General features: G+C 41.8%; 1 protein-coding gene across 1 annotated transcript; it reads right to left on the bottom strand.

Annotated features, from left to right (window-relative positions):
- Positions 1–11,081: 11,081 nt before the first annotated feature.
- On the bottom strand, positions 11,082–12,026 carry LOC103725506 (vomeronasal type-1 receptor 1-like). The gene has a single exon (XM_008822811.1). It carries the CDS (start codon positions 12,024–12,026, stop codon positions 11,082–11,084), a length of 945 nt encoding a protein of 314 aa, XP_008821033.1.
- Between the last annotated feature and the right edge of the window lie 12,309 nt (positions 12,027–24,335).

The following is a 24,335-nucleotide window of genomic DNA, read 5'->3' as shown; positions in this document are numbered from 1 at the left end:
TCCCTCTCTCTCTCTCTCTCTCTCTCTCTCTCTCTCTCTCTCTCTCTCTCGGCAATTTGATAGCAATTTGGCAAAGCCATAGAAGAGGTGAGGAGTCGAGACATAAATTCTAACCCAACAATAAATAAAGAGATCTATGGTGTAGCTAGCTTGGCAGAGTGCTTGCCTAGCGTACACACAGTACTTGGCTCAATCCTGAGCACTGAATAAAATGAGGCATGGTGGCACACTGAGGAATCCCAGCACTCAGAAAGTGCATAAAAGAGAATCGGAAGTTTGAGGTCTACCTTGGTACATACAGAGTTCAAGGCCAGCCTGGGTTACATGAGATCCTATCAGAGGTCAGAAGAGGGTGTCGGATTCCCCTGGAACTGGAGTTAAGGACAGTTTGTAGCCACCATGTGGGTGCTGGGAATCAAACCTGGGTCCTCTGCAAGAGCAGTCAGTGCTCTTAACCACTGAGCCGTCTCTCCAGCCCCGCAGCTGATTGTCTTTACGCAAGGCTTCCTTGTACAGCCATTCCAAATTCAGGACTGGTAAACATGCCTAGCTCTCCATTTAACTCCCTTGCTTGCGGCAGACTTCTGTTAATGTGAGAACTGTCTTTACCCACAGTAGTAGCCTGCAAATCTCCATCCCAGTAACTTGTGTAAATTAAATTCCCAGTAAGCAAAGAGGGTGACTGATGAATATTAAGATGGTGCACTTCCTGCTTCTTGACCCTGCACAAAGGCCTCATTTTTAACTCCAGCCTTCAAATGGCCCTTCTATGAGTCTAGCTAAGAGTCACATAGCACTGGACGTATCCCAACTTAGACCTGTGACCTGTCAGCCTTCTCTTTGTTTAAGTTGACCAATCCAAAATTAGGGGAGGGGAAACCACTAAATCTGTTTAAATCCAGGCCTCCCTGGAGACTGGATTCTCAGTTTTCAAGTCCCCTCTCCAGTTATGGATGGCTTTTTTCTCTCTCTGTGAGTATATATATGGATATAATGCTTTATCTTTTAAAATATATTTTATTGAATTTTTGTGTATTTCATATGCAACATCTTAGTCTTCTTTATACCCCTCCCCATTGGCCCCTCCCATAGCCCATCCCCCACTGGATTTCACACATTCTGTCATTTATGTTAAGGCCTACTGAATCAAGTTAGTGACCCTTAACTTCTCTCAGTGCAAGCTCATATGCTGGGGTCTACTCAACATATCTAGTGTCACTCCCTTAAAGAAGATCAGCTAAGACTGGGGTCTGCTGCCCATTTCCACAGTTTCATGCTGGGTATTTGTTTGAGTTTGCATGGGTCTTGTGCATGCTGTTACCATTTCTGTAAGTTCATATGAACAAGGTCCCAGGAAACTGTAAGAATGTTCCCATATGGTCATACACCTCCTCCCTGGCTTTATCTTTTAATGAAAGTTCGTTTGCCTGTTCCTCTCTGCCGGTCTGAAGTTTTCCTGTTCTTTAATTCCTTAGTTGGTTGAGTAAAGTAACCCAGCACCTAGAAGGTGAACATCCTCAATCCTGTTCCTATAGCACACACAAAACATACTGAGTCCACTTATGTTTCCCATGTGTACATGTGTCATTACACAGATCTTGTTTAGGCAACCATATTATTGAAATTTCCAAAAACTACTTTTCTACATTAAAAAAAATCAAGTTATTTTGATGTGTGTTCAAAAACATTACATCCTTTTGCTATGATTCTAGTTAACATTGGTGACTCCAATTCTTGATTTTAACACAATTTTTATATCAAGCTTGTGTGTGCATGTGCATGTGTGTATGCACAGAATGCGTTCACGTGTCTGTTCAAATATATTTCTATAAAAGTGGAGCTTTTTTCTAGACAACTGAATTCATGGTTTGTATACAGATATGTATTTGGCTTTCCGTACTGTACAATGTAAGTTAGACAACCTGTATGATTTCATTGTATGATTTGTCATGCTTTCTTGTAATATACTATGTCAACATAAAGCTGACTCCTTGGGGCTAGAGAGGGCTCCGTGGTTAAGATCAATTGCTGATCTTACAGAGAGCCCAGATTAGGTTCCTAGCAACCACATGTTGGCTCACAAGCATTCACCTCCAGTTCCAGAATATTAAGTCCCTCTTCTGGCTTTTGGGGCAGCAGGCACACACTGGTGCACATCCATACATATGTTAGGGTGTCCCCAGAGTTCTCTCAGGGTCTCTTGCAGAGACTAATGCCCGGCACCCAGCACCCAGCTTCCGCACCAGTCCACAGTCTCCGTAAACTTTTGCCTGCGCATCTTGGCTGCCACACGTTCTCCACACCCACCGCTCCGGGTTCCTCCAGGCTTTGGTTCCAAGATGGCTCCACAAGCCCCTCCTTCTGTTGCTAACTCTCCACAGTCAATTCTCCGCAGAAGGCCTCGCCCTTTGGAGGAACCAAGACCCCTGGGGAACAGAGAGCAAAGAATCATACACCAACGCTGCCATCACAGGTTTGGGACACCCATGGCCCCTACAACTTTACAAGGGCCTGGTCCACAGCCCTGAAAAACTAAACAGACTTCCAGGCTGATCCTCTGGTCCTCTGGTTATTTTCCACTTCAGAAGCCTGCCTGGGAAGCAGCTCCACAGAGGCACAGGTGTGTGTTTCCCACCTCCAGGTCCAGATCCATCCTGTCTTGCTGAGATTTTTGTGTGGCACATTGAAATGCAACAGAAACTATCACCAGATACCCTGGAACAAACCAATGACCACATAGTTGGCCGTTAAGGTAAGTGCTTCCCTGTGGCACATTGCAGTAGATATTTCTTCTCCATGAAGCAAGGGGCTTCAAATCACCTCCTACCTCCTGTATCTGTATGCTCAAATACTACCATGATTAGAACTTCCCCAACCCCTCTTTCCACGGAAAGTTCCTCCCGTTCATATCTTTGTCATCACTCAATGTGGTGACACATTTCCTGTTTCCTCACAATTTACTATGTACCATGGGTTTTATTTGTTACATCTCACCTATTCCCGATAATCTGAATGGGACCTACATGTGGACACATTTCTTTGTTCACTGATGGGTAGCACATTGCAGAAGACTCTCTGAGCCAGGATAAGTTTTGAATTTGTTGAACAATGTTGATGCAAAACTACTGCTATGTTTCTAGTCTGTCACTAGGCATCTCTTCCCTTCCAATTGCTCCCGCCTCTTAAGTTCTCATGCATAAAGGAAATGCAGGTATTTCTATGGGAGCTGTGAGCTCCGCTCAGTTTTGACACTTCTTAGAACTTGTGATCTAATGAGAATTATCTATTCTCAAATACTCTTCTGCAGAACCTTTTCTAGCTCCTTATGTCACCCCTAAGAGTCATTTTCATAAATGCTAGTAGCTCTCTACCCAACTGTTTTCCAAAGATCATCTCCAGCCCCATATAGACACTGTCACTGAATGCACAATTGAAATGATAATCACTTCCCAGCAAAGAGCTGAGGATCCAAATATTTTATCTTAGGGTTTATAACACCCTCCTTCCCCACCTCTAGGGATGCCATCATGACAACCACCATGTTGGAATAAAGGCTCAATTAGGTAATTAACCAGCATTCCCAGATGTGTTTAACATTCTTTTTAATATTAAAAATATTAAAACATGGGCTGGAGAGATGGTTCAGCAGTTAAGAGCACTGACTGCTCTTGCACAGGACCTGGGTTCAAATCCCAGCACCCACATAGTGGCTAATGACCATCCATAACTCCAGTTCCAGGAGATCCGACCCCTTCTTCTTGCCTCTGCAGGCATTGCACAATGGGTGCACTTACACACATGCAGACAATACACTCCTACACATAAAGTAAAAATAATAAATAAAATATTTTTAAAATAATAAATAAAATATTTTTAGAAATATTAAAAGAGTATTTATTTGCGTAAGTTAAAACACATGCAGACAAATGCCATGGAGAGGTCCAAACACAGTTTAGGATGAATCCATTCTCTCCTTCCATCGTGGGGGCCCTAGGGATTGAATGCAGGTCACCAGGCTCGAACACAGGTGCCTGTCCCCATTAAAATATCTCACTGGCCCATAACATTCTCTGTGTTTTACATTTACTTATTTATTTTGTGTATGTATGTGTGAATATGGGGGATACACACAGAGCTTAGAGGACAATTTGTAGGAGTCAGTTCCATTCTTTCCACTGTGTGGGTTCCAAAGATCTAACTAAAGTCACCAGGCTTGGCAGCAAGTGCCTCTACCCAGTGAATCATCTCACCAGCCCATAATATGCTTAAGAGACTAGACTGTATCTCAGAATATAAGGTAAGAAATGTCATATGTAAACAATCCTGGTATCTGCAATTGAAATACCAATACTGATGGAGAAGTCCGAGGGTCACTGCGAGGGACCCAGAGCTGTTGAGAGACTTCATCTCTGTGTTAGTCTCTAGAATTCCTCCTTCATGCTCTTCCAAATCCTCTTCCGACCTCTCTGGATGAGTCTCCTCTCACTGCTGATCAAGCACACGGACCCCACAAGGTCGATACTAAGAGCTTTGTTCACCTGGGCGAAGACCAAGAAGATGGTGCGTTTTGCTCACAGACTTCGAGGAAACACTGAGTGTCTTTATCATAGCTGTTGGATAACTGGTTTGGATCTTTTTTTTAAAAAAAACCATTATTTCCCAATGGAATCTGTAATCTTTTGCTCACATATTTTTGATGAGTGCAAAAGTTAAACTTTTTGTCCCATTTAGTGAAAAAGAAACTTAAGGAATAGGTGAGTGAAAGGTTAAAATGTACAGCCCCGAAGCACAATTTACACATACATGTGCATTTTCTCTGTTAGTAATATTCTGCCCCTTTCTCTTTAGAAAAAAATCCCTGAAGACTGAATCTATATAGGTTTCTCAGGTGTCAGCTGGAAGTCCTAAGATGGCTTGTACCAAACCATACTATGAACACATTCCTGATGAGTGTCTCTTCCTGTCTTTCTCGACATTGTGATTGGGGGAAATTTATCTCAGGTCATCAGACTTGCAGATTGATATTTCTTGGCCTCTTGAAATTCTCATCTATATAGGAGTTTTAAACACTTTTTAGAACATTTCTATCTCATTAGCACGTATGCTAATTTTTTAGACTTCTCTTTTGTGTGCTTACTGGATTAAAAACAAATATTTAAGGCATTCAGCATTCAGAAGGTTGAAGCAAGAGAGTCTCAAGTTCAAGACCAGCTTGTATTAAACAGCAAGACCTTGTCTCAGAAGGAAAGAAAAAATTATTTACAATTGCAATTAAAATAAATGTCTTATACATGGCATTGGCAGATTTATTACCTTCTTACAGAGGATCCAGGTTGAGTATTTTGTACCCACATGGCAGCTAACAATCATCTCTAACTCCAGTTCCAGGGAATCCAATACCCTCTTCTGGTCTCCATGGGAACTGTAGCCATGAGGTGCACTTCTGTGCTTCCAGGCAAAATTCTCATATGTATACAGTATAAATAAATAAATAAATAAATAAATAAATAAATAAATAAATAAGTAAATAAATAAATAACAAAAATTAAGTAAATATTTTAAAAACTCTTAGATAATGAGATATAACTCAGCACAAATGGTAGTTTGAAAAGTTCTATAAAATTAGAAATCAGCTTATATAAATTTGAGTATTGTAGCTTAGAACTTTATATTTTGATCCAAGTTTCTGGAGATCAAAACAGACACCATTTGTCACAGTGTAAACAGCAACCCCGTAGGGACTTAGAACTTTTTAAAAATTATCTCTGTTTTCTTCACATGTTGATATTCTACCTATGATGGAGGAATAGATTCTGAATTGAGGCTCCTGTTCCCCCCACCCCCAAAAATACCTTGGAAAACTGGACAAAATTTATTGACACTTGATTTTCAGGCCCTGAAAAACAGAAGGCTGAGAGCTATGACCTTGAGGGAAGGACAGCACAGCAGGGGCACTTTATTAATGTGTGTGTGTGTGTGTGTGTGTGTGTGTGTGAGTGTGTGTGTGTGTGTGTGTGTGTGTGTATGCACACATGAGTGCAGGCACCAGTAGAGGCCAAAAGAGGGATCCCCTGGAGGTACAGGCAGTTGTGAGCTGTCTGACAACATGGCTGCGGGGAACCAAAGTCCAGCAAGCCAGCACTGTTCACTGCTGAGCTATCTTTCCAAGCACAGGGGCATTTTACAAATAAACACAAAGAAGTGAAGTCCAAAGAACAGAAAGTAGAGGCAGAGGAGCTAGGAGTCCAGGGCTGGAGGCAACAGCACCTTTTGCAGTTGAGGCTCTTGGTGGACTCTCCTTGGATAGGGGAAGAACCAAAGCTTCTCACTGGGTTCTCTAAGTCCTCCTCATTGCAGGAAAACACTGTCACTGGAGGTCAGATGCCCACAGGAGCTACGAGGGATCCCCAGCCTCATCCTGCAGTGTAGCATTCACATGGGTAGTCTCAGAAGCTGAAGTTAGCCCACATACCTCAGGGATTCACACTCCACCTGGGATACACCAGCGATCCAGTCCACATGAATGTCACACATGCCCACCATTGATAAGGAAAACCCTTTCCTGTGAGATTGTGATATCGGTCTGGGAACAGTATTGACTTAATAAACTGCCGTTTACTATTAGTGTGGTGCTGCTGTTTGAGCATTCCAACAGAGGCACCTGAATACTGGGCAGTTTGGATTTCATGACCCTCCGTGCCGGGAAGAAGTTATTTCCCAGTTCTAACCAAAGTTCCCTGCACACATACTCTGTGTGTGTGTGTGTGTGTGTGTGTGTGTGTGTGTGTGTGCATGTACACAGGTGCTTGTGGAGGCCAAGGATGGATGCTGGACACCTTCTCCAACCTTTCTCCACCTTTTCATTTTAGGGAAGGCCTCTCCTTACTTTGAGCTCTCTTATTGAGCTACACTGGCTGACCAGTGAGGCCTAGGGATCCTCCTGTCTCTTCCCCTCCAGCACAGGGATTGCAGGCTCCCGCCTTTTATTATTATAATTTTTTTTAATGTGGCTGATGAGGGTTCAAACTTAGGTCTTCATGCTTTTATAGTACATGCCTGTCACAGTAGCTGAAGAGAGCTGAAAGTCTGTAGGAGGAGTTCTGGGGGTGAGTACCTGCAAGTGCCAGTCAGTCTTCCCGTTCTGAGAAGCACCCACCCTCACGACCCTCACTACCTCCACAGCTCAAATCAGGGTTGAACTTTTCTGTTGCTGTGATAGAAACACTGACCAAAGCAACTTATAAAAGGAAAAGGTTATTTATCTTATGGTTCCAAAGGGGCAAGAGTCCATCATGGTGGGGCAGCTCAATGGCAGAGGTGGTTGGAGGAGCAGAAGCTAAGCTCTCACATCTTCAAGCAGGCACAGGAAGCAAGAGAGCAACTCAAGATCCAGCAAGGCTTAAGAACTTTCTAAGCCAGCCCCCAGAGACATGCTTCTTCCAACATGGCCACACCTTCTAAGACCTCCTAAAACAGTACCACCAACTAGGGGCAAATGTCCAAATACTTGGAACCTATTGGGGACATTCTCATTCAAGCCACCACAGTCATGGATCTGCATTGACTTGGGTATTCAGAGAGGTTCCCACTGCAGCTGTCCAGATTCTTATGACCTTCACTGGTCACTTCTGCAATTCCTGTACAGGTCCCAGTCAACTGATCTTCTCTAGGAACACCCAGGAATACCACACAGACTTCCGGATTCATTCCCTGAGCATATCCCGTTTTTCAGAGGCCACATATGAATCCCCACCTCCTAAGTACTCTTAGACTCTGATCTTCCAGCCTCTATCCCCTGTTTTCTGGGCTCTTCTTCCTTATGAAGATTTAGAGACAGGGGCTGGAAGGATTCCTCAGCTTGTAAAGTGCTTGACCTCGCCAGATACCAAGAACTCATGTTAAAAAATAAAATAAAATGAAATGAAAACAAAACAGAGCTTTGTGTGCTGGCTTAGGTTTATTATTCCACAGCTGGGAAGACAGAACACACAGATCCCTAGGGGCTCACTGGCCAGCCTAGCTTCCTTGGTTAGCTCCAGGTCTCTGAGAGTCCACCCCTGTGGGATTACACCCAACATGTTCATCCCTCTCTGAGAGTCCACCCCTATGGGATTACACCCAACATGTTCATCCCTCTCTGAGAGTCCACCCCTATGGGATTACACCCAACATGTTCATCCCTCTCTGAGAGTCCACCCCTATGGGATTACACCCAACATGTTCATCCCTCTATACAGGTATGCACACACACAAAAGATTTACAAACTGCCCTATCAAAAAAATAGAAAGCTGAGAGATGACTCAGCAGGTGAAGCCCTTGCAACACAAGGCTGAGAGCTGGATTTCAGATCTCCAGACCCCACACAAAAGCCCACCATGTATGGTAATCTCCAGTAGTTCCAGGACATAAGAGGCAGAAAATGGGATGCAGGAGCAAGATAGCTAGCCAGACTAGCCAGAACTGTCAACTTTTGAATTCAGTAAGAGACCCGTCTCCAAAGTAAAGTGGAAAACCATTGATAAAGTCACCCAACAGCAATTTCAGACCTCCTCATGTGAGCCTCCATATATGTGTGCATATACATATGCAAACGCATACCCATACCACACTCAAAATAATACAAAAAAAAGATAAAGGAGGAGATTGCCCTTCCTTGTTTACCCCCCAACCCACGTTACAATTTCCTCACAGCTCCTCTAAGACCTATATTTTAAAGTCTGAAAGCAGAGGTTTTGTAGCCCCCCTGCCCCAATTTTATAGCAGTTTGTGATACGATGTGAGTCAGACCCTGTTTTCCCTTCAGTGCCCACTGCAAATCTGTGGAAAAGAAACTGATTCTGAATTCCAAACTTCAACTCTTTAAAAATATTTTATTATTTTTATCTTGTGTGTTTGAGTGTATTATTGCTTGCATGTGTGTAAGTATATCCATTTCATGCAATGCCCATGGAGATCAGAAGATGGCATCAGAACCCCTGGAACTGGAGCTACAGATGGTTGTTAATCACCATGCTGGTGCTGGGAATCAAACCCAAATCCTCTGCAAGAGCAATCTGTGCTCTTAACTGCTGCGCCATCTCTCCAGGCCCCCAAATTCAATTCTTTTTTTGGTCTTTTTAAGACAGGGTCTCCCTGTAGCCCCAGCTGTCCTGGAACTCACTATGTAGGCCAGGCGGCCTTGAACTCACAGAGATCTGCCTGCCTGTGCCTCCCGAGTGCTGGGACTAAAGGCGTGTGCCACCATGCGCGGCTCAATTCTTTTTTAAAAAATTATTTTTATTTTATGTGTATGAGTGTATTGCCTGAATGTATGTGAGTGCACCCGTGTCATGCAATTCCGTGGAGGTCAGAAGAGGGCTTCAGATTCCCCTGGAACTGGAGTTAAGGACGGTTCATAGCCACCTTGTGGGTGCTGGGAATCGAACCCGAGGGATAATTTTAGTATCAATTTTGTCTGAAGATTTAATATATATATATTTCAGTTTTAATGACCACTTTGTTGAATTCCTCTCTAAGAGCAGAAAGTATCCAGTGGTTGTGGCAGCAGGAGACTTTCTTCAGCTTTCTGCCACTCATAAGAGACTGCAGCCTCATACATTTGGGATCTCCCAGAATGGTCAGATCTCTCTCTCTCGATCTCTCTCTCTCTCTCTCTCTCTCTCTCTCTCTCTCTCTCTCTCTCCTTCTGCCTCTCGGGTGTATTATGCACACCACGTGCTTGCAGATGTCAAGGGAAGCCAGATCCCGACAATGGATCCTCCAGAAGTAGAGTTAGAGTTCCCAAGCCCTCACATGGGTTTCAGAACCAAACTCAGGTCCTCTGCAAGGGCAGCGAGTGCTCTCAACATCTGAGCCATGTCTCCTGTCCCCCAAATACCAATTTTTATTAAAACAGACTTCACTTATGTACGGCATCCATAATGACACTGGTGGGGAGGGCTAACCCCATACCCTGAGTGTGAGCTGGGTGTGTATTAACGTTATGGAAAACAGAAGCCATTAAAAGGCTTGGGAAGAGAAAATTAGTGAAGAAACAGAGAAGACCAGAGAATGGTCTATTTCAGTGTCTTTTTTCATCTAAGATTTAGAACAAAACACATTTTGAACAGAACATTGAGTTACCAGAAATCACATGCAGTTTCTGCAGTAACAAGCTAATAACAAAGATTTGCTAAATTACAAATATTTAAATCACGTGCTTCACAAATTTCTCACTATAATGTTGCAGGCAACAAGGAAAGGAAGAGCTCCTCTCCATCGACAATTGCATTTGGGTTTTGAGTGATTATTATCAATTGCTGTTTTTATTGTGGTAAAATATATATAACATAAAATTTACCACTTGTCATTTAAATCCTCAGTTCAGTATCATTAAGGAAATGGACATTGCTGCAACCATCATCAACAGCCATCTCCAGAAATTTTACATTATGCAAAAAAAACTATATACATTAAACACCAACACCCTAAATCCTGCTTCTTCTCAGCCCTGCTGAATCACTATATTTTTTTTTGTCTCCATGACATTATTTTAGGGATAAATGCCAATAGAATTATGCAGTTATCATCTGGCTTATTTCACTTAGAATGTCATCTAATTCAATATATATATATATATATATATATATATATATGAATTTCTGAATTACTAAAGTAAAAGGTAATTGGTTTTGAGACAGGGTCCCACATAGCCCAGGCTGGTATCTAACTGGCTAAGTACCTACGGATGGACTTGAACTCCAAATGCTCAGATCTAGAGTGTGGGCTTCACTGGTAATTTTGTGTTTTTTAAGGGATGGTCATATATTTGTCTAATTTTTCCACTTAGGTCACCTATTTGAAAGTGTAATAATAAGTATAAAGCAATAATTATCATTTTTTTTTGGTCTTTTTGAGACAGGGTTTCCCTGTAGCCCCAGCTGTCCTGGAACTCACTATGTAGACCAGGCTGGCCTTGAACTCACAGAAATCTGCCTGCCTCTGTCCAAATCACAACAGTTTCATAGATTAAAGAGTGTAACATTTGGGGAAAATATTGAGGAAAAGCAATAAAATAATGTCAAGATATCCTAGTGGAAACTCAAACCACAGTTGGACCATTTGTTTTCCTTGTCCAACTGACAAAGCAGAACTGTGGGATTCCAGTGTTGCTGAAACTGAGCACAAGGGGGCTGAGTGCTGGGAAGCCCAAAGACAGCAGCACAGCGGTGTTCAGCATCCAGTGGCTTGGGTTCACAGTCTGGGTTATGCAAAGTGAGAAGATGGAAGCTAGAGAGTAAAAGGAGATAAACATGCTCACCAGGACCAGGATGGTGTGGGTGGCTCTGTCCTCATGGGAAGGTCTTTGGGAGAGGCTGTGGCTATGAATGTGATGGACTCGCTGCTTGTGCCTGTGCAGGACAAGGACCATGGAGCCGCTGGCCCAGGCCATGTGACCATGGCTTATAATATCAACAAGGGAGCAAATCACTGCTGTTAGGAGGAATGTCAGTCTTTCAGGAACGGGCGAGGAACAGTATCTGTAGAGTCCTTCAGCACTCAGGTTTTTGCTGTTCACTGGACCAGTTACATTCATACTAATAATGATATTTAGCAGGAGGTGCAGGATCCAGCAGAGGAAACAGCAGATACCAATATGCATTGAGGATCTAATCCTGGTCCTCAACCACCCGGAAGTATTGTAGCAAACTTTAATGACCTGAAAGCCACTGAGGAGGGAAGTGGTGCTGAGGGAGACTCCTCTGGACACTCTGTATACGTAGAAGATAACTTTACATCCAGTGTCACCCAGGAATGATTTCAAGCCGAAAGTTGCCGCTGTCTGAGGGAGGCCTTTGGAGAAAAGAACCAAATAGGTGGATATGACCAGCTGACTGAGAATCAAGTTTGTGGGTCTCACCAGTTGTGCTGTGAGCAATGGGAAGTGATACAGACAAAAGAGCAAAGAATTTGCAAAGATTCCAGCCATGGTCTGAATGAGAAAGACCACAGCCCAGGACAGATTAACAGAAACCAATGCATCCATTACAGGAGATGTGGACGTTTGGTTTTATTTGAATCAGAGGAACATGGAGATGAGTTCTGATCCTTATTACATCTTGAGATGTCTTTTCTTACAAAACACATTTTATGTGAATGTGAACATTAAAACAGAGACTTTGAAAACGCACAGGGATTTCTTACAGTGTGATTTTCAGCCTCAAAAACTGTCAAGGAAAGGGTGAGGGGTGATTAAAGTCTTGGCATCCCCCTAAATCAGCGCTTCACAATAGCAGATGAGATGAGGAAGTCCTGTTGAAGAAACGTTATTTTGCAAATCAGAAAAATAATATGCTGTGCAAGTGTATCTGGTTTTTTTACCTTTGACAAGTAAGAACAAATCCCTTTGAAAAGATCTCCTGTGTGAATCAGTGTACACAGTGTTGCGGGGTAGGCATGAAGCCAGCCCACCACAAATGTACTTCTTGTCTTGGTTTAGAACTCTATCTGGCCAGCAAGATATTTCTGCTAGCAAAGGCCTTGCAGCAAACCCTGGTGAGGTCAAGATCCCCAAGACCCACATAGTGCAAAGAAAGAACTGATTCCTGCGAGCTGTCCTCTGATCCATAGGAACACCAACTTATGTGGGCATACATATGCATACCTACACATGCACACAGAACAAAATAAATGAAGTATCTAAGAAAGTACGTTTTTTCTTAAATATATATAACTCCAGAATTAGTGTCAAATATAATTCATGAACCCAAAGAATAACCATAAAAAGTAAAGACAAAGGCTGGGTGTGGTGGTGGCACACACCTTTAGTTCCAGCACTCAGGAGGCAGAGGCAGGTGGAACTCTTTGAGACAGAGGTCAGCCTTATCTACAGAGCATATTCCAGGTCATCTGGTAGAGACCCTGTCTCAAAAACACAACCAAAAAATCCTAAGTTTATGCCAGAATTAAGACTTAATCAAACATTATTATTATCATTGAATTTTAAGAAGTAATTGAGCATAATTCTACTTAAATATATAACTGAATAAAAGTTAAAGCTGTAGATTATAATATTATAGGTATAACAATAACTTATCTCATAATTACATATTATATGTGTTATACGTATCTCATATATATATTCCTTTAAAATTGTTTCTTGGGAGGTGCGTGTTGATTTTTGAGACAAGGTCTCACTGTGTATTGAAGGCAGCCCTTGAAATCCTGGACCATTCTCCTGCCTCTGCCTATGAAGTGCCAGGATTGCTGGCATAAGCCACCACGCATAACTTATAAAAACAACAAGAACCTCCTGAATAAATAGCTAAATGTGCATCAATGGCAGGAGGTAATGAATCAACTCAGAATCTCTTTCACAAGAAATCAAAGGACGGGACTAGAGAGAGGGATCAGTGGTTAAGAGCACTGGCTGCTCTTTCAGAGGACCCAGGATCTGTTCTCAGCACACCTATGTCTGCAAACAACCAATCATGACTCCAGTTCCAGAGGGATCTGATGCCCTCTTCTCCACGGGCACTGTAAGCACATGGTGCACTTAAATACGTGCAGACAAAACACTCATACACATAAAAAATGTTTAAATTAAAAAAGAAATCAAAGGAGGAAGAAAGACCAGCAGATACATGTGACTATAAGAATTATTGTAGAGGATTCTCCATGGCAAAAAGGTGAGATATTTGTAGGTTAAGTAATATTTGTAATGGAGTAAAACAATACACACACACACACACACACACACACACACACACATAAACTATACGTTAAAAACTGAGGGCTAGGGCTGAAACTCAGCAATACAGCACTTGCTTAGAATGCCCAAGACCCTGGGTTCAATCCCCATTACCATAAATACATAAAAAACTAAGCAATAAAGACAAAATTGAGAAACTCATATTGAAGGAATGAGAAAGAACCAGCTAATGGGAAAATCAAGCTCTTTCTTGGTAGCAGAACTATTTCTCTGGTGAGTTTCTCTCTTCTGTAGATAGTTTCCTCCTCATGAAGGCAAGCGAAGCACCATCCTGGATCATCCATCTGTCACGTGTGCAGACAGTAAGCATCAGTGGCTGCCATGCTCTTTGGGAGGCAAGTTAATGATGAATTCATGACATGTGGATCTGCCTGATAATGCTGTGTCCTACTGATTACACTGACCATCATGTCACAAAAATAGAGAGGAGATGAAATGTGTTCAATTGGCAGAGGAAGTAGGAAAAAGTGGATACGAATACACACGGATGATTTTATCTCAGTATCACATTAAGCAGTGTAGGGCCTGGGAAGATGGCTCAGTGGGTAACGTGCTTGCCCTGCAAGCATGGGGACCAGAGTTTGTATGCCCGGCATGCAACATAAATGCCAGGTAGGCATGACAGCCACCTATAATCCCAGCCCTCAGGAGGCAGAGTTGGTGGAATCCCTGGGGCAAGTTTGTAGGTTAGACTTCCTGATTCAACAGACCCAGAGTTCATGCAGAAATTCAGCCTCAATATAAAAAGGGAGAGCACTGAGGCAGGAACTCAACATCAACCTCTGGCCTCCACACACATACACACATGTATACCTATGTACATGATAACATACATAGAAATAGGAGCACAAACCATACACAAGCCAAAAATTACATTGGTACATTATTTAACAAATTATAGGGCAACAGGTCAAGTTAAAAGATGCCAGAAGGCCGGGTGTGGTGGTGCCTGTCTTTAATCCAAGCTCTTGGGAGGCAGAGGAAGGCAGATCTCTTGTGAGTTCAAGGCCAGCCTGGTCTACATAGTGAGTTCAAGCCAGATAGGGCTATAGGGAGACCCTGTCTCAAAAAGACCCCCCCCCAAAATGCCAAAGGGAGGCAGGAAGCCAGATCAGAGTATGGTAAATTCTCCAAGACAAATGAAATGGCCAGTTCCATGAAACAATTTTGGTTTCTGGTTTTTGAGAGAGGGTTTCATGTAGCTGAGGCCGCCCTCAAGCTCACTGGGTAGCTAGGCTTACCTTGAACTTTTGAATCTCCTGTCTCCACTTCTCCTGTGGTAGGATTACAGGTGTGGACCACCGTGCCATGCATGCTCACTGCATAGATTAGGCTGAACTCAATCTCACAGAGATCTGTCTACCTCTGCCTTCCAAGTTCTAGGAGTGAAGGTGTGAGCCATCTCACCTGGCTATGTTTTTAATGTTTTTCCCAACATTTCGTTTAGCTCAGGCTAGCTTCATTCTTACTATGTAGCAAAAGATGACTGAACTTCAGATCCTCCTGCTTCCATTTCCCAAATGCTGGGATTTCAGGCATGTGCCACGCTACCCAGTTTTATGTGGGACTAGGGAATCAAATCCAGGGCTTTGTGCACGCCAGGCAAGCACTCTGCCAAGTGAGCTATATCTCCAGCCCATGAAATAAAGTATTTTGATATTTGAGAGAGAGGGAGTCTACAGGATACAACACAATGAAACCATGAACAAACAATGAAATGGGTAGAGAATTGTTTCCAGACTGATTCAAGCAAATTACCTGAAATAGTTCATAGATCTTCAGGAAGTACTGGAGTTGTAGCTGAACAGTAGAGCACTTACCTAAGTTGTATGAGGCCCTGGGTTCTATCCCAGCACCATAAATATGCAAATAAAGAAATATTCAGGGGGCCGGAGAAATGGCTCATTGATTAAGAATGCTTGCTGCTTTTCCAGAGGACCTAAGTTCAGCTTCCAGCACCCAAATTGGGTGACTCACAAGTGTCTGTAAGTCCAGATACACAGATTTGATGCCCTCTTCTGACCTTTGCCACACCTGCACACATGTGGCATTCACTCACACAGGCACACAGACACATAGACACACATACACATACACACACGAATAAAAATATTAAAAATAAATCTTCAGATAAATAGGAATTTGAATGTTGATGTAGTACATGATTAAAATAAAGAGTTGTGGGGCTGGAGAGACGGCTCAGTGGTTAAGAACACTGTTCTTGCAGAAGACTCAGATTCGAATCCCAGCACCCACATGGCACCTAACAACTGTCCGTAACTCCAGTTCCAGGGGATCCAACAGCCTCTTCTGTCCTCCGTGGGCATTGCACGACATGGGTGCACTTAACTACATGCAGGCATAACACTCATACATATAAAAATAATAAATAAAATAATTTTTAAAAATAGTTGTGCTTAAGGATAAGGTATTGTACCAACTAAAAAAGTCATTTTCTTTTTGAGAAGATGAGGTATTTAGAGATGCAATTAGATGCCTGCTGAGATGGTTTTTAATCTAACAAGATCTTGGAAGAAAAGTGAAATGGTCCTGGTATTGTTGGCTCCTCATCTTTTGTAGATGTCTGAAAACATCCATATTAAACATTCATATTACTGTTTAAAATCTTATTTCAGTGCCAGTGAGAAGGTTCAGTGGGTGGAAGCCTTGCCATTCAAAGCCTGAATACCTGAGTTCCACCCCTGGAACCCACACTAAAAAAGCCAGTTGCAGTGCTATAATCCCAGCACTCTGACTGGGAGATAGAGGCAGAGACAGGAGACTCTCAAGGAAGCCCACCAGCCAGCTAGCCTGGAGGACACAGCACAAGAGCAGACAAGAGATCCTGCCTCAACATGTGGAAGGCGAGAACCGGCTCCCAAAAGTTGTCCTCTCCTCTGACATCAACCAGTGCACATGACACACCTGTGCCTGTGCACATGCACACACACACACACACACACACACACACACACACAAAACACAGAAAGTAAATTTAAAATCTTCTGTCAGTAATTAATAAATACTTAGACGCTGTCTGTGCTACAAGTATTTTTTTCTTTTTGCTCCGATGCATAATCATTTTTATCTTTTGTATAACATAAACTAAAATTATCAGAGAGCACAAGGCCTAAGTGTCACTGTGTTAGCATATTTGCCCTCACTATTAGAAAGGCCAGTTTAACAGAAAATGGCGGCTATGGGGGAGAACAGTGCAAAGTGAAGAAAACAAGATCAAAGCTAACAGGTCGGTGTCCCCAGATTTTGTTTTGTTTTGTTTTTCCTTCTCTTCATTGTGTTCTCAAGCTTAGATTGATCTTTGAAATATCTTTAATTTTCAATAATAAGCAAATTTCTGATGCTGACATAGTATCAAATACCTTCTATATCATCACTTAGGAAATAGAGGAAGGAGGACCATAAGTTAAGGTAATCTTCAGTCATATAACAAGTTGGAGGCCAACCTGGGCTATGTGAGACCCCCTTTCAAAATAAGAAAATTCCAGTTAAATCCAAAGTAGAGGAAAAAACTTTGGTTCTCATTTAGGCAAGACTTACAGATTCTAACTGACTATCCTCGGTCATGGATAAAGCTACTGCTTACTAAGAGGACACTCCCTCTTGTACAGTTTAAATGTTTCCCTGGCATTAAAGAGAACACATTTCAGTATTAGTCTGTAATTAGTAACCTGACAAATTGTTCAGATATAAATCAATGATATTGAAACATCATTTTAAAAGTTTCTGATAGATTTCTACCAAAGATAATCAAACCAGTGCAATTATTACTTTACATCTATTTCTTGGAAGCCACAGCTTACCCTTTACCATTTGCTGTGATACAGTTCAGAAATTGCTAAACAATGAGATAATTAGGAAACAAAACAAAGTGAATTAGCACTTATAAGGGTCTAGAAAATACAAAGTGAAATGAATCATTTAACCACAAATTCTGACTAGAGAAAATTTTCAGTTTGAAAGTGTAATGGAAAATGGGAAAACACATAATTCCATAAAGCAAGCACAATTTTAAACATATGTAGAATATTTCAGGAAGACAAGGGTCTTAAAGTCCACAAAAATGCACAAAAGGATCATTATCTTTCATGGAAAGCCTCAATATTTTATATAATTTAATCAACTATAAATAAATGAATCTAAGTGTCAGAGATTAAGGATACAGCCCAGTGGTATATCACAAACTTTGAATGCACTCTCCCCCAGGTTTGTCCCTTGCACAAAACTTTTTTAAAAGTGCAAATAAATAAAAACAAATGCCAACCTTCCCACACATCCTGTTTCATGAAGCAAAGACAACAGGGCTGGGCACGACGGCTCGCACCTGTATCCCCAGCACTCAAGATGCTGGAACAGGATTTCCAGGAGCTTAAGGCCAACCTGGATTATACAGTAAGCTCCAGCCTAGCCTTGGCTGTGAGTGAGATCCTGCCCCAAACACAAAGAAAAGAGAATAGAGAAATACAGTGGAGTGATGGAAGGAATGCCTCATACAAGTATATTTTTACAGCTTGATTACAGGGAATCAGAAATGCAAAACAGCCCAGAAATAATGTGAAATGTACAGTAAGTAAATAAACAAGTAAGGAAGTACAGAGTCAGGAAAATGGTGAGGTCTGTGGATCTTTGAGAATAGAGAGCTGAGAGCTAAAAGTACCAAAATTATTATGAGCTATGGAGAACTACAAATTACAAAATAAGTATTAGTTGGAAATAAATTTAACAAATACATGGTATTAAAACAGTCACACGCGGTGCTGAAAAAGCAATGGATTTCTACTGCATACAATTTAGATAAATAAGAATTAATATACTGGTAGGAAAAGATGAAAATTAAAATATTCTGGGACAGAAAACTAGCTCAGTGGTGGAGTGCTTGCGTAGTATACACAAGGCCCTGGGTGTGATGTTCATCAACAGAAATAAAGCAAAAGAAATAAAATACGTAGTCAGATGTATCTGTGCATCTTACACTTTTAATCTCAACGTTCAGTAGACAGAGGCAAGCGGATCTTTGTGTTTGAGGATAGCCTGGTCTACATAGTGGGTTCCACTCCAGCCAAGGCTGTCTAGTGAGACCTTATCTTAAAAAAGAAAAAATGAGGGGCTGGAGAGATGGCTCAGTGATTAAGAGCACTGGTTGTACTTCCAGAGGATCCAGGTTTGATTCCCAGCACCCACATTGCAGTTTACTAACATCAATAACTCCAGTTCCAGTGAAATTCAACACCCTCTTCTGACCTTGTGGGTACTGCACAACACAGGTGCTCTTACATGAAATCCAGGAAGCCTAGGCTACATAGAGAGACTGTCTCAAACAAAGTATGTTTCTGATAGAATTCAGAGGTTTTTGTTTTAGAGATCTGAGACTATAGCTCAGTGGTAGAATGTTTACCTGGCATGCAAAAGGTTCCAGTTTCAAATCCTATCACTCCAATACAATTCCCATAATTAATCATTTCAATCCCAGTGTTATAGAAGATGGGGATAAAATTGGAGCATTGAAAAAGGAAAGATCATTCATGTACAAGTACATAAATCTGATGAAAAATAAATCTTTAAGAATGAAGTGTAGGTACCTGAGCAACAAATTGAAACTAGTAAACACCAGATTCCTAAAGCAGCTCTGTTACAGACCTGAGTATCATTTAATAACAGCAGGAGTTCACAGATGCAGAAAGAACTTCCTCCTTCTGTTTATCAAAGCGTTTTCTGTGGAGAAACAATAAACAACCAAGGAAAAGGTTGAACACATCGCGTATCTTGGACATGGACAGGAAAATGTTCCCTTCGCAGATCTGTTGGTCAGGAGTGGACTATTTTCTCTGCTTTGAGACTCAGTGGAGTCTTTGGAAATCCCAATGAATCACATTCAGGTTCAGAGGAAGCAGGGCTATCAGGGCACTTTCAGTCTGCTCACAGGTTATAAGCACAGGTAATACACTGATAGACTGTAATGATGCTTGCCCTAAAATTCTCAAAACATCTAGGTCAATTTTTTTTGAGGGTTTGAACTTGTTATGTGGATTAAGCTGGCCTCTGTTTCACAGAGATCCACCTGTCTCTGCCTCTTGCCTGCAGATATTAAAGGTGTGCACCAGCACCCTTGGATCTCTTGATCAATTATTTATGATATCTTTATTGCATTTGTGAAAAGATATATAACCTAGCATATGGAAAATTCTAGAAACTTTCTATAAATTGAAATCACTGGAGCAAGAAGTCCATTTTTCTCTTCAGAACCAGGAAGAAAGGGGAAGAAGTTTAGGGTTTTGTGACTGTTACAGAAAATCCTAAGAGGCGCATACTCATATCCAGCCAAAGGGTAACATGCTACCACAAGTTTCTAAGTTGTCTTAGCTAGCAGGCACACCTGCATGCTGAAGCAAATAGGCCGTCTGAACTCAAGAGTTAGTGACCAGTTCTTTACAAGGCAAGTGACAGTCTCCAAAAATTTGTATATCCACACCGTTTTTCTCATGCAGTTTCCAGAGAAACAAATCCATCTAAGACGATGGGGAGAACTTACCAAGGTATCTTCACTGGAGCAGTAGAATCCACTGTGATCACGATAGCATGTATGCGTGGGGGTGCTTTTTCCCTGAGATAATGGCCTGGCACACTGTGAGGTCATATCTTGCTGGGAAATAATTATCACTTCATCTTTCTGTGTAGTGACAGCGTTTGCATGGAGATTTGAAATCATCTCAGAAAAGCACCTGCAAATGTTCAAATCCCTGCAAGTCATTAGCAGTAACTGGTGAGAGATGAGGGGATGGCATGCAGAGGAAAACATCTGAGAAACACCAGGTCTCAGGTGACAAGGGACAAAAGGCATTGAGGGATGAACGAGAACAGAGGCGAGAATAAGTTTGGTCTGTGCACCTTAACAACCTGAGGGCTTTGCTTCATGTATGTGATCATTTTCCTCCCTAGAAATTTACACTATGGATACCTAGAAGGGAGAAGAAAAGCAAGTCAAGCAGGAATGAGCTCTGGGTACTACATTGGATCTTAGCCAAATGGCCGAGCAGTGACTGTCTGACTGTTAGAAATCAATTCAGAGAAACGTTTTCACTGCTTCTGTTGGCATGACTAAGCAGCCAATGTGTGTCATATGACATTCTCGCTGTGTGATCTACATTATAACAAGGATTGGGCCCAGGGAAATGGCTCAGTGGTAAAGGCATTTGCCTCCAAGCCCAACAACGTGAGTTCAATGCCTTGCCTGAGATCCACATAGTGGAAGAAACTGACTCCCAAAAGTTTTCCAGTTGTCCTCTGACCTCCACATATGTACTAGGACATGAGAATACACACACACACGCACAATTTCAATATTTTTAATAATAATTATCAATGCAATTTCAAATATTTTTAAAAGACTGCCAAAGACACGGCTTTAAGGAAATTGAAGAGAATGTCCATGGGTCAATGTGTTTATGTATCACCCGGAGGAGCTTAAGGCATGCCCCAGAGGTTAAGAGCACTTGCTGCCCTTGCAGAAGACTCTGGTTCAATTCAGGGCCCCCACATGGCAGCTCACAACCATCTGTAACTCCAGGTCCATGAGTTCTGATACCCTCTTCTGGTCTCTGGGGGCACCAGGCACAAAAGTAATGTGTGTATATTTATGCAAGAAAAAATTCATACACAAAAGTTAAAATAAATAATCCTATATATAGAACTAGATATAATTGCAAAATATTATGTTTAGAATGATAAGTGCTTTACAAGAAAAATATGTCTCAGGTCAGGGGATGAGGAGGGAATGGAGGAAGTTTGCAATACAAACTAGGTGGCAAAGGGGGATTTCTGTGATCAGAAGGCATTTTATTTATTAAACTTTTATTTATTATTATTTTTATTTATGTGTATGAGTGTATTGCCTACACACAGGCAAGTGCACCTGTGTCATGCAATGCCTGCAGAGGTCAGAAGAAGGCATCAGGTTCCCCTGGAACTGGAGTCATGATTATTAGCCTCTATGTGGGTGCTGGGAATTGAACCTGGGTCCTCTGCAAGAGCAGCCAGTGTTCTTAACCTCTGAGTCATCTCTCTAGCACCTTATTTTTTTAATGAGTCAATGAATCAATGAATTTAATTTTATGTGCATGAGTGTTTTACCTGCATGCATGTAAGTGCATTCATGTTGTGCAATGCCTATGGAGATCAGAAGAGGGCATTTGATCCCCTACAAATGGAGTTACACATGGTTGTTAGTTGTCGTGTGGATGCTAGGATCTGAACCCTGGTCCTCTGCAAGAGCAGCCTGTGCTCTTAACCACTGAGCCACCCCTCAAGCCCCCCAGAAGACACTTCAGATGCTTGAAGAAATATAGTCATATAGTGAAAAAGCACAGCGTCCCTATGAAAGTAGTCACACCAATCTCCCCCACAGTTCCTGGAAAACACTTTTCTGGTTTTGGTCTTTATGGATTTTTCTGTTCTGGATATTTAATTAAAATGGCATTATAATGTCACCTTTTGTATCTGGCTTCTTTCAGTTAATATATTATTTCTGAGGTCCAGCCATATTGTAGCATACATACTACCTTTTTCCTTTTTATGGCTGAATAGTATTTCATTGTGTGGATGTACCATAGTTTCTTCATCTACGCATTCATAATGGGCATTTTGGTGATTTTCATCATATTGGCTGGTAGGACTAACTTTCTATTAACATTATGTCCAATATTTTAATTAAGCACCTGTTCATATTATCTGAATGTCTGTGTCCTCTCAAAATGTCGTTGAAATTTAATCCCTAATGTGGCAGTACAACCATACTATGATAAATAGGCTGGAGACATGGTCTGAGAAATGCATCATTGGATGATTTCATCATTGTGTGAACATCCTGGTGTGTACTTACACAAATCTTAACACTATAAGCTCATTGCCCAATGTGGTCTTCCAATATAATTGAGAGACACAGCAAATACATGTAAAGCGACTGCCAGTGTAATGTAGGAGATAGTTTCACAATCAACATTTTTACACATAGGAATATTCTCTAAAATGATAAGAAAGTATAGTAAAAACATGGGAAATAATATCGTCATTTATTATGATAAGAAAGTATAGTAAAAACATGGGCGTGGTGGCACACGTCTTTAATCCCAGCACTCGGGAGGCAGAGGCAGGCAGATCTTTGTGAGTTTGAGGTCAGCCTAGTCCACATAGTGAGTTCCAGGTCAGCTGGGGCTACAGGGAGACCCTGTCTCAAAAAGACCAAAAAAAAAAAAAACCAAAAAAACAAAAACCCACGGGAAATAACATCGTCAATTATAGCATAACCAAGTACCATTATGTGCCAGTGTCATAAAAGCACAGTGCGTAGCTATGCTGTATATAACTGTATGCTTGTATGCAACTGGTAGTGCAGTAGGTTTGACACCATCACCCCAAATACATGAATAACACATCATCCTGCCATGGTGGGTGTTTATGGCAGCTCTGGGTAATGGTGATTTTTCAGTAGTTACATAATCCTATGAGGCTGCCGATATGTATCAGTGTATCAGGAACCAAAATATCATTGTACATTATAATTATTTGAAGGTGGGTCTTTTGGAATGATGTTAGTGCCCTTATAGCAGAGACCTGTGTTTGGTTATTTGTGACATTCTCACATGGGGACATATCCAAAAGGCACCATCTGTAAGCAACAGACTCTCACCAGGTGTAGAATTTGCCAACTTGACCTTGAGTATTTCAGCCTCCAGAACAGTAAGCAATACATTTCAGTTGTCCATAAGTTACTAATTCAAAGATATTTTCTTACAACACCCAAATAAAAAAAAATTTCAGTCCCTTGGGAATATACATAAGAAAGCAATTGCTGGATCGTATAGTGGTTTACATGGCTAACTCTGCTTTGTCTTTGATGTAGGAAAAGGGGTCTTTCTGTGAACATTTATAATGGCATCAATCCCACTCGGTCCATTTCCCACATGTCAATGTGACTGTCCTAGTTTGTTCTTCATTTGCTGTGACAAAACACTCTGACCAGTACCAACTTGGGGAGGAAAGGGTTTATTTGTCTTACAACTCCCAGGTTGCAGTTCATCAGGGAGCCCAAGGTAGGAACTCAGGGCAGGAACCTGGAAGCAGGAGCTGGAGCACAGGCCATGGAGGAACGCTGCTTACAGGCTTGCTCCTTTGGCCCCTGCTCAGCCTGCTTTTTTATGCAACACAAGCCCACCTGCCCAGGGGTGGCACCACCCACAGTGGGCTGGGCCCTCCCACATCACTCATCAAGAAGATGCCCTTCAGACATGGCCACAGGCCAGTCCAATAGAGGCAATTTCCTGACTGAGGCTCCCTCAACCCAGGTGTGTCAAGTGGACACTAAAGGTATCCAGCACAATTGACCCCTTGTCAACGTGACACACAAACACATCACTATTAAACCACAGCCTTTCCATTTCTTGTCCCTAAGATATAATGTTAACAATATCACAACATAAGACAGTACAACCTTAAAAGTCCCCACAGTCCTTAAAAAGTCCAAACACTTTAAAGTCCACAGTCTGTTTTAAAAGTCTCTTATCACTTGTTTTA

This window comes from Nannospalax galili, unplaced genomic scaffold, assembly GCF_000622305.1.
Source record: "Nannospalax galili isolate Female #2095 unplaced genomic scaffold, S.galili_v1.0 scaffold649, whole genome shotgun sequence".
Lineage (NCBI taxonomy): Eukaryota > Metazoa > Chordata > Mammalia > Rodentia > Spalacidae > Nannospalax > Nannospalax galili.
The sequence above is the reverse complement of the archived record's forward strand: the minus strand, read 5'-3'. Positions and strand labels throughout refer to the sequence as shown.

Coding starts and splice junctions, on each gene's coding strand:
- LOC103725506 (XM_008822811.1), bottom strand. CDS start 12,026: ATGGATGCATTGGTTTCTGTTAATCTGTCCTGGGCTGTGGTCTTTCTC.